A 16,866-nucleotide genomic window follows, 5' to 3' on the forward strand; every position below is an offset into this window, starting at 1 on the left:
AAGCTACATCGATTCTGTCTAAATAAGCTCTCGTTAGAACGAAATTAATGAAATTCAGTCAAAATATTAATTATTTTACTAGGCAATTTTGTATAGACATCGGTTCACTATATAAAAAGTTATGAACCAAATTAAAAAAAAAAACTCAATTGCAAATTCTCAAAATTGGACTTTATATGGAAGCTATGAGGAATTGTGGGCCGATCCGGAAACTCTTTCGATTTGTATATAAGCAACATATATTCAAGTCGCATTTTGTCCCAATTGACTTATTTACGATTAAGCGATTTTCGGAAGAGATTTTTATATACACATGATTGTTTAATTGATTTTCGGAAGTGGAAGCTGTGTTCCGATCCAGGTTTCAGTTGATAATACAACTTCTATTGATATCAGATTTATATATACATGGTATGTAATACCAGTATTCTAGAGGGAGTTATTAACAACTAATCTCTTTACAGGGAGTATGTAAATTTGATGATTTTGAATAGGAAACTTCTCAAAGGATGTCTGATAGAGATCAATATTTTTAATCGCAGGTAGGGAACTGAGGAAATTTTTTGTTTTTTCTATTTTTCTCTTATTTAGTATAATAAAACGCATCGTTTGAGAGGTATTCCTCCAAAAAAGTGGTCCACAGGACACCCTAATGTACATATATAGCTTATTGTAGTAATAACAAACGGAATGACAAATTTATACATAAAGGTTAAGTATCCGACCGATCTTATCGGTCGATTAAGAATTTAAAATTTTGAGTAAATTGTTTATTTACAAAAACTATAAAATGCAATAACAAATATTAAACTTATTTAGATTAAATAATTAACTTGTTTCTAATTCTCTTTTGTAATTAGAAATTTTCTTAACCTTTTCCACCTTCTTAACAAAACTTATAAAGTCCTCGTATAAGGTGGTTGGCAACTCCATGGCGGCAAAATGACCACCTTCGTTGTGGTAAGTACTATGAATTAAATTGGGATATTTATCCTTTAATTGGAAATCTAAAAAATGCATTAAATCATTTTTGAAACGAGCACAACCCGTTAACACATTAGTGGGTACACGTTCCAATTGTAAGGCCCTCTGTTCCGGTGCATAATGTTCCTTGTAAATACGTTGAGATGTAGTAATGGAATTAGTTAAATGATAAATCATAATGTTATCCAGAAGAGCATCTAGTTTAAAGCGTTTCTTAAGACCACCATCGGATGAACTACGATATGAAGGATTTGTCCAGGTGGAGAATTTTTCAAGTATATAAGCGGCCAAACCTACGGGATTATCTTGTAAAGCTGTGCCTATAGTATCGGGTTTGGTCGATTGTAAATGCATATAACCAGTTTCTTCCATTATAAATTGAAGTTTTTCCGACATGGGGAAAAAGAAGTTTTCGTGACCTTTGGGTGCAAAGAAACTAAATAGACTGGCAACGGCACCTTTTATCATAGCTTTGGGTGTCAATGCTGTACATAAGTTGGAGTGATAGCCAAGAACATTTTCCGGGAATAATGTGGCAATGTGTGAACCAATTACTGAACCCCAGTCACCACCTTGTATGAAAAACTTTTTATAGCCAAGACGTAACATTAGATTACGCATCATAACTGCCATTTGAGCGGGACCCAAGCCCTTTTTCGAAGTACCCTGTAAATTAAAAGTGTACAAATTAAATAATTATTTCATAAAAATTTATAATACTTTTTAGATAAGTTGAATTATTTTAAAATTATTAAAAGTTAAAATCCGAAATAAAATTCTTTTGAAAATTCCTGAAAAGGGGTGTATCAAAGTCAGTTAAGCGTTCTTATAAGTCTAATATTTTAGAGATTATTTATAAGCGTTATTCGAAAAAAAACATTAAATTTTCCATTGTTTGGATCAGAAACGCTTTGCTATTTTTCATCCTATCTATTTTTATATACAAATTCTCTGCGATTTCAAGACCTATTTTATAGACTTACTCACCTGAGACCAAGCATAACCGGGCAAACTGGGCACTATGACATTGAAAATGTACTTATTATTTTTGTCTTTTTTCGTTTGATGCAGTTTGTGAATTAAACTGTAGAATTCACGTACGGAACCAGGCCAACCATGTAACAATAGGACCGGGTAATGATGTCTATCTACGGTGTATTCATCGTAAACCATTAAATGTAGAAAATGCATACGTAAACTAAAATAGAAAATGAGAATTATTTTGATATGATTTGTTTTTGTCGTAAATTTTAGGTGATTTGATAAGAATAAGTATGATGATAGTGAAAAGGTTTAATATTTTGTATTCTATTGATAATAATTAAAGAAAATTATGTACCCTTGTATATCGGTGGTAAAATGATTAAATTGCCAAAGAAACACTTCACGTTCACGCCAACGCGGCAAATAATCATCTCGCCAATATTCAATAATTTCTTTCAATTGTTTCGTATTGAATCCATATTCGAATGTAACACCTTCCAGGGGTTCCGTCAATTGTAATGAGCGATTCAGTTGAGCTTTTAAATCATCAATGGTCTATAATTTTCATAAGAATTAGTTGAAGTTGAATAAGTTGAAGTTGTGATAAAGTAAAACGTTATTTACCAAATCGGCATAGAGTAATTTATTGCCAATGACCTCGGATGAGTTGGCCAAATAGGCCTGCCAATCTTTGGGTTCAGCTTCATCGCCCCACCATTGATTAAGTGGTAAATTGGGCACTGGGGCATCGCCCATTAGTTCATTTACTTTTTTATACAACATACCGCCGACTACGGCCAGTATGAGTATTAAAATTCTTGTAATTGGTGACATTTTTGTCGTTTAGACAAAAAAGTGTCTCGAGTTACTTTAAAATTAAAACAGATATTTGTCCAACTAATTATTTTTACCGGGAGTGAACGCGTGCCAGCTATTTGTTACAGGTGTTATAGTCAACTATTTATTATTATTAGAATCACAAAATATTTGCTGTGATTGTCGTTTATTGTGTTCTATTCGTCATTAATGTGGTACCCTACATCATTAGATAGGTAAAATGATTTTGGGGATATTTTTGTAATAATTCCAACTTTGTTTGTTTAATAGAAAGTGTATTTTGTAGATTTTACTTTCAATGATCCACGGATTCGTATTATCCAATAAAACTTAAGTTTCCACGGTTTGACTGCAAATTGATTCACCCTTCTTAAATTCAGAAAATTTTCATCTGATTTGATCACAAATCAATCTATGCACAATATATTCTAAATTTTTGACCCATAGACCAAACAATACTTTTCTAAAGATTAAGTTTCAGCGCTATTCTATCATTTAAAAATGTATATTCTGGTCTCTGGGTTAAAACTTTTTTCAAATCTTTTATAGGGTGACCACATTTCGATTCCATTCGAATGCAATCTAATTTGAATTTTGTTTTCTGTATTAAATAATATTCTCGTAGAGGTAGTAGAATAAGCACTACCACATTAACTACTTCTGGACGTATTTGTTATCGCATGATAACTGCACTAAACCATAAACGATCGCAACACGATCATATTTTTCGTTATTGTCATGTCAGTGTGTATATGTATGTATGTATTTCTACAATAAACATCTATAAATATGTATTAATAAATATTTATATTTAATACTCGTATTATTGTTGTGTATTGTTTGTTAAATGTGTACCTAAATATTTACTATCTACCGGCTAATTATACCCTACACCACTTTAGTGGGGAGGGTATATTGGGTTTGTGCTGATGTTTGTAACGCACAATAATATTGGTCCTATACCCACCTGAAAGTATACCAATCGGCTCAGAATTATTTTCTGAGTCGATTTAGCTATGTCCGTCCGTCTGTCCGTCCGTCCATGTAAACCTTGTAATCAAACTACAGGTCGCAATTTTGAAGATAATTCAATGAAATTTGGTACATGATCTTCTATTGTCCCAGGGACGAAGCCTATTGAAAATGGTTAAGATCGGTCCATTATTTCACCTAGCCCCCATACAACTGAACCCCCCAATAGGACTTGTAATCCTTGTAATCAAACTACAGGTCGCAATTTTGGAGATAATTCAATGAAATTTTGGAGATAATTCAATGAAATATAGTATCGTAGACGAAGCCTATTGAAAATGGTTAACATCGGTCCATTATTTCACCTAGCCCCCATACAACTGAACCCCTCGAATAGGGCTTTTAAAACTTGTAATCAAACTACAGGTCGCAATTTTGGAGATAATTCAATGAAATTTGGCACATGATCTTTTATGGTATCGTAGACGAAGGCTATTGAAAATGGTTAACATCGGTCCATTATTTCACCTAGCCCCCATACAACTGAACCCCCGAATAGGGCTTTTAAAACTTGTAATCAAACTACAGGTCGCAATTTTGAAGATAATTCAATGAAATTTGGGCTTTTAAAACTTGTAATCAAACTACAGGTCGCAATTTTGGAGATAATTCAATGAAATTTGGCACATGATCTTTTATGGTACTGTAGATGAAGCCTGGTTTACATCGGTCCATTATTTCACCTAGCCCCTAATTATTATGTTTAATATACTCATATCTCGACAAAAAGCTGCAATAACCAAGTTGTATACAAGACTTGATGACCCCCACGAATTCCATAATAATAGGTTCTAATATGACCCTAGCCCCTATGTATAGAAAATTTTCTGTTGATTTTCATAAATTGGAAAGATTTCAGTTAATAAATACTCTTTTATAAAAGTAATACGTTTTATTTAAATTATGCAATTATAGTCGGACAAGGCGGTCCGCATACTACCCTAAACTAGTTATGAGTGTATACTTTGATTTATTTTTCATAACTACCCAAAAAAAAGAACTTCCAAAGAAGCGAAAAAGAAGTAGAATTTACTCCATGGAAGAACTGAAAAAAAAACCAGAAGAAGTGATGATTTTAACACAAGCTTGTCATGTAGGAATGTCCTTTTTATTTGATTCCAAATTCACTACTTCTGAAGTCATTCTCAAGAAGTAGTTTTAATACTATTTTTTTTTTGAAGTTATTCGGAAGTGAAATTTTAGTATAATAGAATACATCTAATTTGACTTAAATAATTCGCTTCTTCGGAAGTCTTTAAACATCACTTCCTCAGAAGGTAAAAAAAACAATTAGTGCTATTTTTGAAGTGGTGATAAATGTTATTCTTTTGGAAGTACTTCGTTTTATTTTTGCTGGGAACATAAATGCTTTATGTTGAATTTTACTTCGGTTTCGATATACATCTTTAAGCAAAGTTTTGATGGAATACTAATTTTCTGAAAGATGGGGTAAGGGGTAAAAATGGACCGATTCGTAAACAATTTGCTAGATGGATTTATGTTACAATTTATTTATGCCGAATTTCGTCGAGACCAAGTGTTTATATGTGAATTGTGGATATTAAAATAATTTTCTGATAAGGGCTTTGTATGGGGTAGGGCCAAATGAATCTTTATTATTCGGCATGATCATCAAGACTTATATTGAACTTACATAGTTTATGTTACAATTTATGTATACTCAATTTCATCGAGAGCAAGTGTTTATATTTCAATTATGTATATTCAAATCATTTTCAGCAAATAGCTTTGCTTGGGGCTAGGATCAAATGAAGCCCTATTATTCGGCATGATCATCAAGACTTGTATTGAACATACATAGTTTTGCCGATTTATCGACATACTAGTATTTTTAACATAAGCTTAAAAGCCATATTTGGACTAACCGTACATTTTGGTACCCTTTTTTGGTAACTTCTATAAGGTATCGATGTCGGTTTAGCGATTTCCATCTGCTTTCAAATGTCCGTCTGTTTGTTGAAAAAAATCTTCCGAAATTAAGTCTTCAATACAGATAGAATTATGCTAAATCAGCTAAATCGGTCCATATATAACGGAGTAGTGTCCAAATACCCGCTTTGTTTTCATTCTTGATTAGTTTTTTTCGGGAACTATAGCAACTATGTAAATATATCAACAAATTTCGTCATAAAACTTTTTTACCATCCAGAGATTAACTTGGTTGAAAATGATTATAATTGATTCAAAATTTCATATAGTCCCCATACAAAGATACATACTCCAGTGTAAATTGGATTTATTGTTAATAACTCCCTCTAGAATATAAGGGAGTTCGTTCAGAATAAAATCAGAAGGTCCGGTTGTATTGGGCCTAGGTGAAATAATGAATCGATTTAAACTATATTTAATGGGCTTCTAAATTTCATCAAATTATATGGAAAATTGCCACCTGTAGTTTGGCATGGAAGGACGGACATCGCTTAATCGATTCAGAAAATAACTTTGAATCGATTAGCATAATATTTCTATGCTTTACAAACATCAAACACGATCTCACATAGATTCATAGGATTTATTGTGATTTTCAAGCAAAATTGATACGGAATTTATATTTCTCTCTTCAAAATAATTAAGTTAAATGGTTAAATGTATTATAATTTTTAACAGTTTAAATAAAAAAACTTTATTATGTAAACATAAAAAATAAATGTACAAACATATATCCAGTTATCAAATAAACCAAATTATAAAAAAAACAAAATTCCTGTGCCATTTGTATGATGTATATAAAATTTAGAAGATTCAAATATATAGTCGTAAATATATATTTCTAAATTCCTAAACAGACTTTTTGTGAATTATTTTTTTAATACAATTATATAACACAACTCTACAAATTAGCTTTCTTCACGAAATCAATAAAATCGTTGTAGAGTACTTTGGGCACTTCCATGGCAGCAAAGTGTCCACCTTCTAAATGATAAGTACTTTGGACTAAATTTAAAAATTTATCCTTAAGTTGACAATCGGTTGAATGCCATAAATCATGTAGGAAACGGGCACAGGCAGTTGGTACCGTTACACCAACACGATCCATTTGTAAGCTCATTTGTTCTTTGTTAAATTGTTCGGCATAGAGGCGTTGTGATGTAGTGATGGAATTGGTGATATAGTAGATCATGACATTATCGAGCAAAGCATCCATTGTATAACGTTTTGTGAGACCACCATCTGGCAAGTGTTTGTATTCGCCATTTGTCCAGGTGGAGAATTTTTCAAGTATATAAGCTGCCAAACCTACGGGATTGTGAGCCAAAGCTGTGCCTATGGTGTCGGGCTTAGTGGCTTGCAAGTGCATGTAGCCCATTTCCTCCATAGTGTTGGCAAAGAACTCCGATAAAGGTTTAAAGAAGGCGCTATATTGTTTTTCATAAAAAAGGCTGGGCATGAAGTTGGCAAGCACCATTTTTAGCATACCGATGGGACCCAAGTTACCACACATATTGGAATGATAACCCAAAACATTTTCCGGGAACAAAGCTGCCATATTGGAACCTACAATGGAACCCCAATCGCCACCTTGTACAATGAATTTCTCATGACCCAAACGCAACATTAAGTTGCGCAAAACTATGGACATTTGGGCGGGACCAAAGTATTTCTTGGAGGCACCCTGCGTTAAAAAAAAGAAATTAATCAATAAAATGTTTCATTTTATAGTAAGATTTATTTACCTGAGACCAACCATAACCGGGCAAACTTGGAGCAACAACTTCAAATACATAATCGCTCTTTTCGTTTGGTGTAGTCAATAAAGGAATGATATCGTAAAATTCGCGTACAGAGCCGGGCCAGCCGTGCAACAATATCAATGGTAAAACTTTTTTACCTTCAGTTTTCTTTGGTTTGACATGGATGAAGTGAAGATTTAGACTGCAATTTAAATTAATTAAGTAATTAATTAGTTATCAATATAAACATATAAAACTATATACAAATGTTTATAAAAATTAACTATGGATTTTTTATAACAGTATATTTATAGGTTAAAAAGCTTAACACTTTTTCATGCAAAAATAGATTAGATATTAAATTTTAACAAGTTAATTGCTTTAATTAAATATTAATTGCTTTATACAGATGTTGGTAATTGGGACGTAAGGAACAGATATTTACTTATCTACGATCAACACAATGTAGCAGCTGCGATCGTTAATTTAAATAGAAAATTCTATACAATTTAGACCTATTACTTTGCATTTTTGAGAAAGTAGATGTTGCTTATCAAACAGCATTTGTTTGCCTTATTCATCAAAATATCTACACGTTATCAAAGTTCGGAAATAATACTTATGTATTGCGACCAATAAACAATTTATTTTTAGTGTGTTTCTTACTTGTTTTTATAAGTCACGTAAGTAGCAAATTATAAAGGTGGCTATGATGAAATTTCTAATTTAATAAAAAATTTGATAAAATTTTAGAATATTCTAGCTTTGACATTTAAGAAAAAGTAGAATGTTATTCTCAGGACCTGAAATATTTATACATAGTTTTCAGTAGTTTAAAACCATTGTTTATACAACTTTAGCTGGGTTCGTATGCGCCATATCTAGGGAGGAGTTGATTTCAAAGTTGAAATTTCTTTTTTAGAAAAGTTTGCAAAATTTCAAGTTTTCATTCGCATACGAAGTCCAAGGTCAATGTTAGTGAACAAATTTGTTTTTATTAACTAAGAAGTTGAACTTAGTAATTGTTTAAATAATTTAATTTAAATTAAAAATATAAAACAATTAAAAAAAAAAAAACAAAACTAATTACTATTCATCGCACGTTTACTTATTTATTTTTAAATATAATTTTTATTTTTTGTTTTTATTTTCTTACTATATTGACCTAGACATTACATATACGGTGTATGAGTTTCTAGCAAATTTTTTTTAAAATTATAGGTTTATAGTCAATGACCTGAGTGTGATTAAATATTAAATAATTTTATTATACAATTTATTAATTTATACCTTCGCATTAGTAGACATTTTAAAAATGGGGAATGAAATAGAAATTACATAATGTAGAAGTATTACGTATGGGATCTGACTGAATTTTTTATAGTATTGACTGAAGTCTATCATATAATGTAGTCTGGTGACTAGTTTATAGTCCTGACTATAATTTAGTTTATATTTTTGTCTAAAGACTCTTTTACAGTCTGGTCTATAGTATTAACTATAGTATAAACTATAGTCTTGACTATATTCTGATAATATAGTATAAAACTTGATATTATAAGCTGTTCTGTAGTCTTGAATATAGTCTCGATTACAGTCAGTTCTAATGTCTATTCTATCGTTTCGGTTTTAGTCTGTTAAAGTTTATTTTACAGTCTTGACTATAACGTGTATGTACTCTAGTCTAGTTAAAATCTTGACTATATATTGTGATATATAGATTGTTCTATAGTTTTATCTGTTGTTAGTTATGAATGTGGTCTATTCTATATTCTAGACGAAGTATGTTCTATGATCTTGACTATTGCCTGCTCTACAGTAAATTTTAATGTCTGTTATAAAGCCTTAACTATAGTCTGTTATATAATGTATAACTTGACATGATAAGCTGTTCTGTAGTTTTGACGTTCTATAGTCTTGATTACAGTCAGTCTGTTCTAAAGTATATTTTATAGTCTTGACTATAACATGTATGTATTGTGCTTAGTCTAGTCAAAATCTTGACTATATAGTCTGATATACAGATTGTTCTATAGTCTATTCTATATGTATATGTATATATTATGTTCTATGATTTTGACAATTGTCTGCTCTATAGTCAATTTTAATGTCTGTTTTATTGTCTTGACTATAGTTATATTATCTGTTTTATAGTCATGACTATAGTCTTGTTTAAATCTTGATTATAAAGTCCAGTTTATATATAATTTTATAGTCTTAACTATCGTCTGTTCTGTTGTCTTGACGGTGGCCTTTTCCAAAGTCTTGACTAAACTATGTTATATGATCTTGTCTGTTCTATAGTTAATTCTATAGTCTTGACTACAGTCAGTTTTAATGTCTGTTCTATCGCCTTGACTATATTTAGTTTTTTAGTCTTCACTATACATATTCTGTTTTATACCCTTAACTATAGTCTGATTAATAGTCTTGACTATAGTCTAGTCTAAAACTTGATTATAAAGTCTAGTTTATATATGTTAGTTTGAAAGGAGCATTTATATATATCAAATCCGAAGAAATACACCTTGGCCTCTATTGGACTTGTTGTGCGTTCCTTAATCATTGCCTCAAGTAGGAAACGAACCCACCACCTTCGGTCTACCAAACAAGAACGCTAACCCCTAACCTATCGGAGACCAGTTTATATATATAGTTTTATAGTCTTGTTTTGTTGTCTTGACGGTGGCCTTTTCCAAAGTCTTGACTAAACTATGTTATCTTGTCTGTTCTATAGTTTATTCTATAGTCTTGACTACAGTCAGTTTTAATGTCTGTTCTATCGCCTTGACTATATTTAGTTTTTTAGTCTTCACTATACATATTCTGTTTTATACCCCTAACTATAGTCTGATTAATAGTCTTGACTATAGTCTAGTCTAAAACTTGATTATAAAGTCTAGTTTATATATGTTAGTTTAAAAGGAGGCCTCTATCGGGCTTGTTGTGTGTTCCTTAATCATTGCCTCAAGTAGGAAACGAACCCATCACCTTCGGTCTACCAAACAAGAACGCTAACCCCTAACCTATCGGAGACCAGTTTATATATATAGTTTTATAGTCTTGACTATAGTGTTATGTTCTATTGTTTTGACTGTGATCTGTTTTATGGACATGACTATAGTATGTTCGATGATCTTGACTGTAGTCTTCTCTATAGTCTATTCTATAGTCTTGACTGTTGTCTGTCTATAGTCAGTACTGACTGTCTGCAGTCAGTCTATTCAATATATAGACAAAAAAACCACATCAAATATTTTATATTAAAACAGGTGCATGTGACCTGAACAGATTATTATTTAATATAACTTGAGAATATTCATACCAGTTTTTGACTTTTGTATTACGTATTTTGTCAAAAATTTGCATTTTAAAATGTTTGCAAAAAATTTTCAGGTTGTCTGTCGAAAAAAAGATCTACAGAAAAAGAGCGAAAAAGCAAATTGAGTTATTGCCATTAACACAATCTAAATGGACTATGGTCACTTTCAACCGATTAATAACTTTCTATTTTTTTTCTGCTTCATTTTGTATAATAATATAATATAATGTATGCAAACATTTTCGCAACACATCAAAAAAAAGTAATTAATTATATTTATAGCAAGCAATAACTGCAATACTTACCCTTGAATTTGTGTTTGGAAATGTGGGAATTTTTTTAGGAAACTTTCACGTGCTGGCCATTTTGACAAATAGTCATCGCGCCAGTATTTGACAACAGTTTGTAAATAGTTTGAGTTGAAACCGTACTCAAAGCCAACACCTTCCAAGGGATCATGTAATTTCAATGGTCTTTGGAGTTGTGTTTTAAGATCTTCGATCAGCTGTAAAAGCGAAAAACAAATTTTAATTAAACTTTAATCTAAGCAAACAAATGCTATTCCACAACCAGTTTTATTTCATTAGTTGTTGTTTTAAACGACTAGCAACTAGTAGTTGCAACACACATACTTAATGATGTGTTGTTGAACTCACCTCTGATTTGACCGCAATATCAAATGGTGTCACAGCTGTATTTTCTTTATAATCGGCTGCCTTTCCGGGTCCCCAATATTCTTGTAAATCGAATTTTGGTGCCGGCAGTGGCTGTGACAACAGGCGATAGTTTTGTATTAAAGCTGCTAAGCCCAAACAGAACGCAACTATAAAAATTCGCACAAAAAGGCCCATTTTATCGCAAAAATTAATATTTTAATTAATCCAATATAGAGTATTTTTGTTTGTTCTTTAGCAAATTGTGTATATGTTTGTTTGTCTGGTTTTTCTTCAATATCAGCGCAAAGCGCTTTTGAGTACTTTGCACCTCAAGTAGGTAGAATCAACTGAATTTGTGTTTTTTTGCTGTTAAAATTTTAAAATAAATTGTAAAAAATCACATCACATTCGGTGGTTTCGATCGATAAAGTTTTTTTTTTTTTTTGAGTATACCAAAGTTTAAGCATTATTTTGAATACAATGTCTGTGGTGGTTGAGAGCGTTAATAAATAAATCTGTTGTATTTCGCGCTCAGAAAAAGCTTTTAGTTTAAAAAAGTGGTTAAATGATCTGTGAGCTAAGTATTCTAGAGAGCGTACTAAATGAAGGCACAGTGAAGAGTAATAAATTAGCACCACTATTAGCATTGTGATGTTTTATTAATTCAATACTAAATACTAAGGATGAATGCTATTAAAACTAGTTGTAATCGATCCATAATCGATCAGGTATGTTATATGCAAAGATCTATATTTATCATAATGAAATGATGAGTTGCTATGCGGCGAATTATGGAACCAGTCAAGTCCTTTTTTCCAGACCTCTGTTGTAAATAAACTACATAGTTCTATAGGTACCATAAGTCTATGAACAACGCATCTAATGAAAAACTATCACCACCTACTGTGTTTGATGGATTGATTATTTACTTTTCCAGAATATTTATATTATTAAATTTTATTTATTAATTAAATAAAATATATTTCGTAATTTACCGATAAAATTTCAATACACTCAAAAAATGCTAAATCATCAAATATATAATGAGTATTAAATCGCTTTTTACACCCTACATCACTTCAGGTGGTAGCGTATATTGGCTGATAATAACAAACGCACAAAAATAATAGTGCTAGGACCACCTTAAAGTGGGAAATGTTTCTGAGCATATTGAGCTATGACCGTCCGTCAGTCCACGTCCCCCCGGGGCATGTTCCCTTGATGAAATCTCCATCTTGGTGTATTGCAATCCCGGGGTAAAGAGGTGCTACGAATACCTCTAGTCTGCCGGGACTATAAACTGGTGATGATCAAATGTATCCTCGGCCTTTCCTTGGAATGATTTAACATGGGGTCTAACCGGAGTACCATATAATCTGGCACTACGGGTGGCCGGTTGCCCACATAGTCCTGACCGGTCAATTGGTTGAGGTTCCTTCGGGATCCACGTAGTGGCTGTGGTTTATACCCAAATCGCGGGGAGAGAATGTTGTTTTAAGGACTGATATATCCTATACCTAATGGGTTGGATAATTCTCTCTTCGAACAGGTCTGTGTATAAAATAGCATATGCTGGATTTCTGGACCCGATCGGTATTTCTTACTGGTCGCGTAGTGGGACGCCGGTATATGCTGGGGAATTGTTAGGTTAGTATTCAATGGTTGCCTGGCATCCCGTAGAGTTATCTTTATGATCATGGGAATGGAACTGATGCGAAAATTGGTGAAAGATCGGGAAGTCTCCATATATTGGAGATTAGTACTGATTTAGTATGCCTTTTTACGCTTCGGGGAAGTTCTTTGGTGCTGTTGCCATCTCAACAGGATATATTGATACATGCTACGCGACTAATTGTCGGGGCAATTATTGGAATTAATTGACTTTGGAAATTCTTTTGTCACATTGATTGGTTCATAAAAGAGGGATCCTGATCCATTTTGTTGGGTATTTCGGACTACCAAATATGTCTCTAGGTGCTGTTGCCGAAACAACAGAGCCATCTCAGTAGTGTGGTTGCGCGGGCTTAAAGAGGTTAAGAAATGCACTGGAATGGGTCATTAGATGATAGGGATTGCATTTTAAATAATGCAATCTTTCATGACATCATAAGGGTGGTCACCTTCCGGTTTACCGGAAGATTGATTTCACCTGATGTTGGGGCTAGTCACCCCCTTCTATTGACTTTAGACCATTGATTGCTTTTTCCTTGTCGGGGTTTGCATTGGGATTGATCCCATGCTGCCTGTCATTCCGCAACGGGCTACTATGGCAAGAGATTAGATAGCTCGAGTTCTTCAGCAAAGTGCTTGTACATGGACCGGCTCAGTCATGTAGAAAAATTGCCACCTGAGTTCTTCATTGAAGGATTCAGGGGCGCGTGGTAGACCGTTTCTAGTCTACCCAGTGGATGAAAAGACCACCGTAAAATTAGGCCGTCATGGCAGGTGTTCATGTTAAGCATTCGACATTCGTCAGTCCACGTAAATTTTGTAATGAAACAGGTCGAAATTTTGAATATAAGTTGACGATGTTATTTCCTTGGACCCAAGGACGAATCTTTTAGATTTTGGTAGATATCGGTGCATTATTTCAACTGTAACTTCTTAATTCGATGGAACTATCGATTTTTCGGGCCTTATTCGATTGTCGTATAAACTTCCGTTAAGCTGAAATTCGGTATAACTAGCATTTACATGAACATACATAATCCTCTAGCCCACATACATATACTGCCGCTTTCAAAAAATCTATTTTTATACCCACCATCAAAAAAGATGGGGGGTATATTGATTTTGTCATTCCGTTTGTAACACATCGAAATATTGGTCATAGACCCATAAAAGTATATATATTCCGGGTCCTTATTAAATTCTAAGACGATATAGCCATGTCCGTCCGTCCGTCTGTCTGTTTAAATAACGATAGGGACCACACGAGAGGAGCTAGACAGTTGAAATTTTGCATAAATATTCTCTATTGTTAAGGTTTGTTTGGTATTGAAAATGGGCAATATCGGTCCACTTTTTCGGATAGCCCCCATACAAGTGGACCTCCAAAAAACAGCTTTAACGGGCATAATTGCTTTAGAAGTACAAGTATAGCGATGAAATTCGACAAAAATAAGTTTCATATGAGCCAAAATCTTTCTACCAATTTTTTTGAGGATCGGCCCATAAATGACCCTACCCCCCATATAAGGTCCCCTTCTGAAAATTACTTTAACACTCATTACTGGTCCCAAAATGCAAGTATAGCGATGAAATTCGGTATAAGTATGTTTCTTACAAACCAAAACCTTTTAACCAATTTTTTTTAAGATCGGCCCATAAATGACCCTACCCCCCATATAAGGTCCCCTTTAGAAAATGACTTTAACACTCATTACTAGCCTAAAAATTCGAGTATAGCGATTCAGTATAAGTTAGTTTCTTACGAACCAAAACCTTTTAACCAATTTTTTTTAAGATCGGCCCATAAATGACCCTATCCTCCATATAAGGTCCCCTTCTGAAAATGACTTTAAAGCTCATTACTGGATAAAAAATACGAATATAGCAATAAAATTTTATACAATAAAGTTCCTCGCGAGCCAAAATCTTTTTAATAACTTTTATGTGGATAGGTCCATTATTGGCCCTACTCCCCCTATTGGGTACACTTCAGGAAATAGCTTAAACGCTTACTACAGTCTTAAAAATACGAGTAAAACGATGAAATGCTACACACGTAAGTTTCTTACGAGCCAAAACCTCTGTACCAATTTTTTTGGATCGGCTCATAAATGACCCTTCCCCCACATAAGGTCCCCCTCTGCAAATAACTACAATGCTCATTACTAGCTTAAAAATTTGAATGTGACGAAAATTGACACACATAAGTTTAATCTCTCCACCAAATTTAGGGAGGATCGGTATATAATTTACCCTACCGCGCATATAAGGTCCCCTACAGAAAATTACCTAAACGATCATTACTGGCTTAAAAATATGAGTTATGTAATACGGTTATGAAATTCGCTCCGAATTTCATGCGGAATGTGTCGGTAATACACAAAAGGTTCCCTTCAGGAAAGAGTTTTGGCTAATAAACTACGAGTGTTCCTTATTTAAAATACGAGTATAGCCCTGAATGTACAAAATTGTATGAGTATTGACGCTCACGGTTTAAGAATTGAAATAAAATATTTTTTTTAAATTAATATTTTGTTAGTTCAAAAGAGCTCGGGCCATAATTGACTTAAGCCATATTCCAAATATCACGCTGATGTTTATAGGGGAGCATTCCTTTTACGGCATACGGTTTGTGGTGGGTATATGAGATTCGGCACAGCCGAATATAACACTCTTACTTGTTAATCAATAAATAACGTAAGAGTATCGAAATTAATACATAAATATATGCATAATAAAAAATAAATCACTTTATATAAATATATACACATTACTAGTGTAGGCCATCATATAGTCTACCATGCCCGTCAATACTTTCTTATTTGTTCTCGCTCTTGTTGTGTGATCATTTGTTGAAAAAAAGAGATACAAGTAAAATTCCATTGTAAATAAAAAGCTTTTTCTCCTTGCTCCCTTAAAATGCCTAAAACTTATAAAACTAAACATTCATTAAAATTCTGTGGCTTATCGATCAAAATAAACAATTTTAAAACATGCATTTCTGTGAGTTTATATAGTTTATAATTTCGTTTAAATAGGGGACTCTCAATTGATATTAAGCTATGAGTATGTACACATGTATGTGCGATTTAGAAAATTTGAAATCAAATTTACTATTAATTAAACAATTGTACGACAGTCGTTCGAGAAGTTTTAAGGTTTTGTGTGAGCTCACAAGACCAAATAGCTTATTCAAAGTGATTTGCATTGTTTTGTCACATCCTAGTCTAAATCCGAATGTAAAGTATTAATATAGAATAGGATTATTTCCCCTTAATTTTTTAAGATTTCGGAAGAAATAAGATTCATATGTAGAAAGCTGAACAAAATTTTCCAGCCAGTACTTGAAGTCAAGCGTTCTGTTCTTTTTTGTGTGTCTTGTTCCAGCTGGCGGTATGCTTTGACATCGAAGGCGCCTTCTATAACATGCACATAGATACTCTTATCTAGAGTTTAGATCAGTTTTATGTTTATCGGGTGCTCCGTAACTGGATCAACTACAGATGTATAAACTGCGAAATGTACGATATAACTATTAAAAAAAGCGTATTTCGCGGTATACCACAAGTTCGCATTTTGTCCCCTTTACTCTGGGTAACCATAATTATAGCCTCCTAAAACCCTAACCGAAAAGGATTTAGACATGTCAGCTATGCATGCTATGATGTTTTAATAATTCTAAGAGGAA

The 16,866-nt window shown here is 33.0% G+C and overlaps 2 protein-coding genes across 2 annotated transcripts; both read right to left on the reverse strand.

Moving 5' to 3' along the window:
- Positions 1-756: 756 nt before the first annotated feature.
- LOC119604373 (juvenile hormone epoxide hydrolase 1) lies at positions 757-2,958 on the reverse strand. The gene is made up of 4 exons (XM_037956936.1): positions 2,593-2,958; positions 2,324-2,523; positions 1,972-2,182; positions 757-1,650 (listed from the first exon to the last, which is right to left on the reverse strand). Exons 1-4 carry the CDS (start codon positions 2,800-2,802, stop codon positions 829-831), a joined length of 1,443 nt encoding a protein of 480 aa, XP_037812864.1. The 5' UTR covers positions 2,803-2,958; the 3' UTR covers positions 757-828.
- Positions 2,959-6,354: 3,396 nt separating this feature from the next.
- LOC119604374 (juvenile hormone epoxide hydrolase 1) lies at positions 6,355-11,876 on the reverse strand. The gene is made up of 4 exons (XM_037956937.1): positions 11,508-11,876; positions 11,157-11,356; positions 7,533-7,731; positions 6,355-7,471 (listed from the first exon to the last, which is right to left on the reverse strand). The coding sequence occupies exons 1-4, from the start codon at positions 11,700-11,702 to the stop codon at positions 6,689-6,691; spliced, it is 1,377 nt and encodes a 458-aa protein (XP_037812865.1). The 5' UTR covers positions 11,703-11,876; the 3' UTR covers positions 6,355-6,688.
- Between the last annotated feature and the right edge of the window lie 4,990 nt (positions 11,877-16,866).

Source organism: Lucilia sericata, unplaced genomic scaffold (genome assembly GCF_015586225.1).
Source record: "Lucilia sericata isolate MDLA Ls3-8-SP2 unplaced genomic scaffold, ASM1558622v1 Contig000387F_arrow, whole genome shotgun sequence".
NCBI classification, from domain to species: Eukaryota; Metazoa; Arthropoda; class Insecta; order Diptera; family Calliphoridae; genus Lucilia; species Lucilia sericata.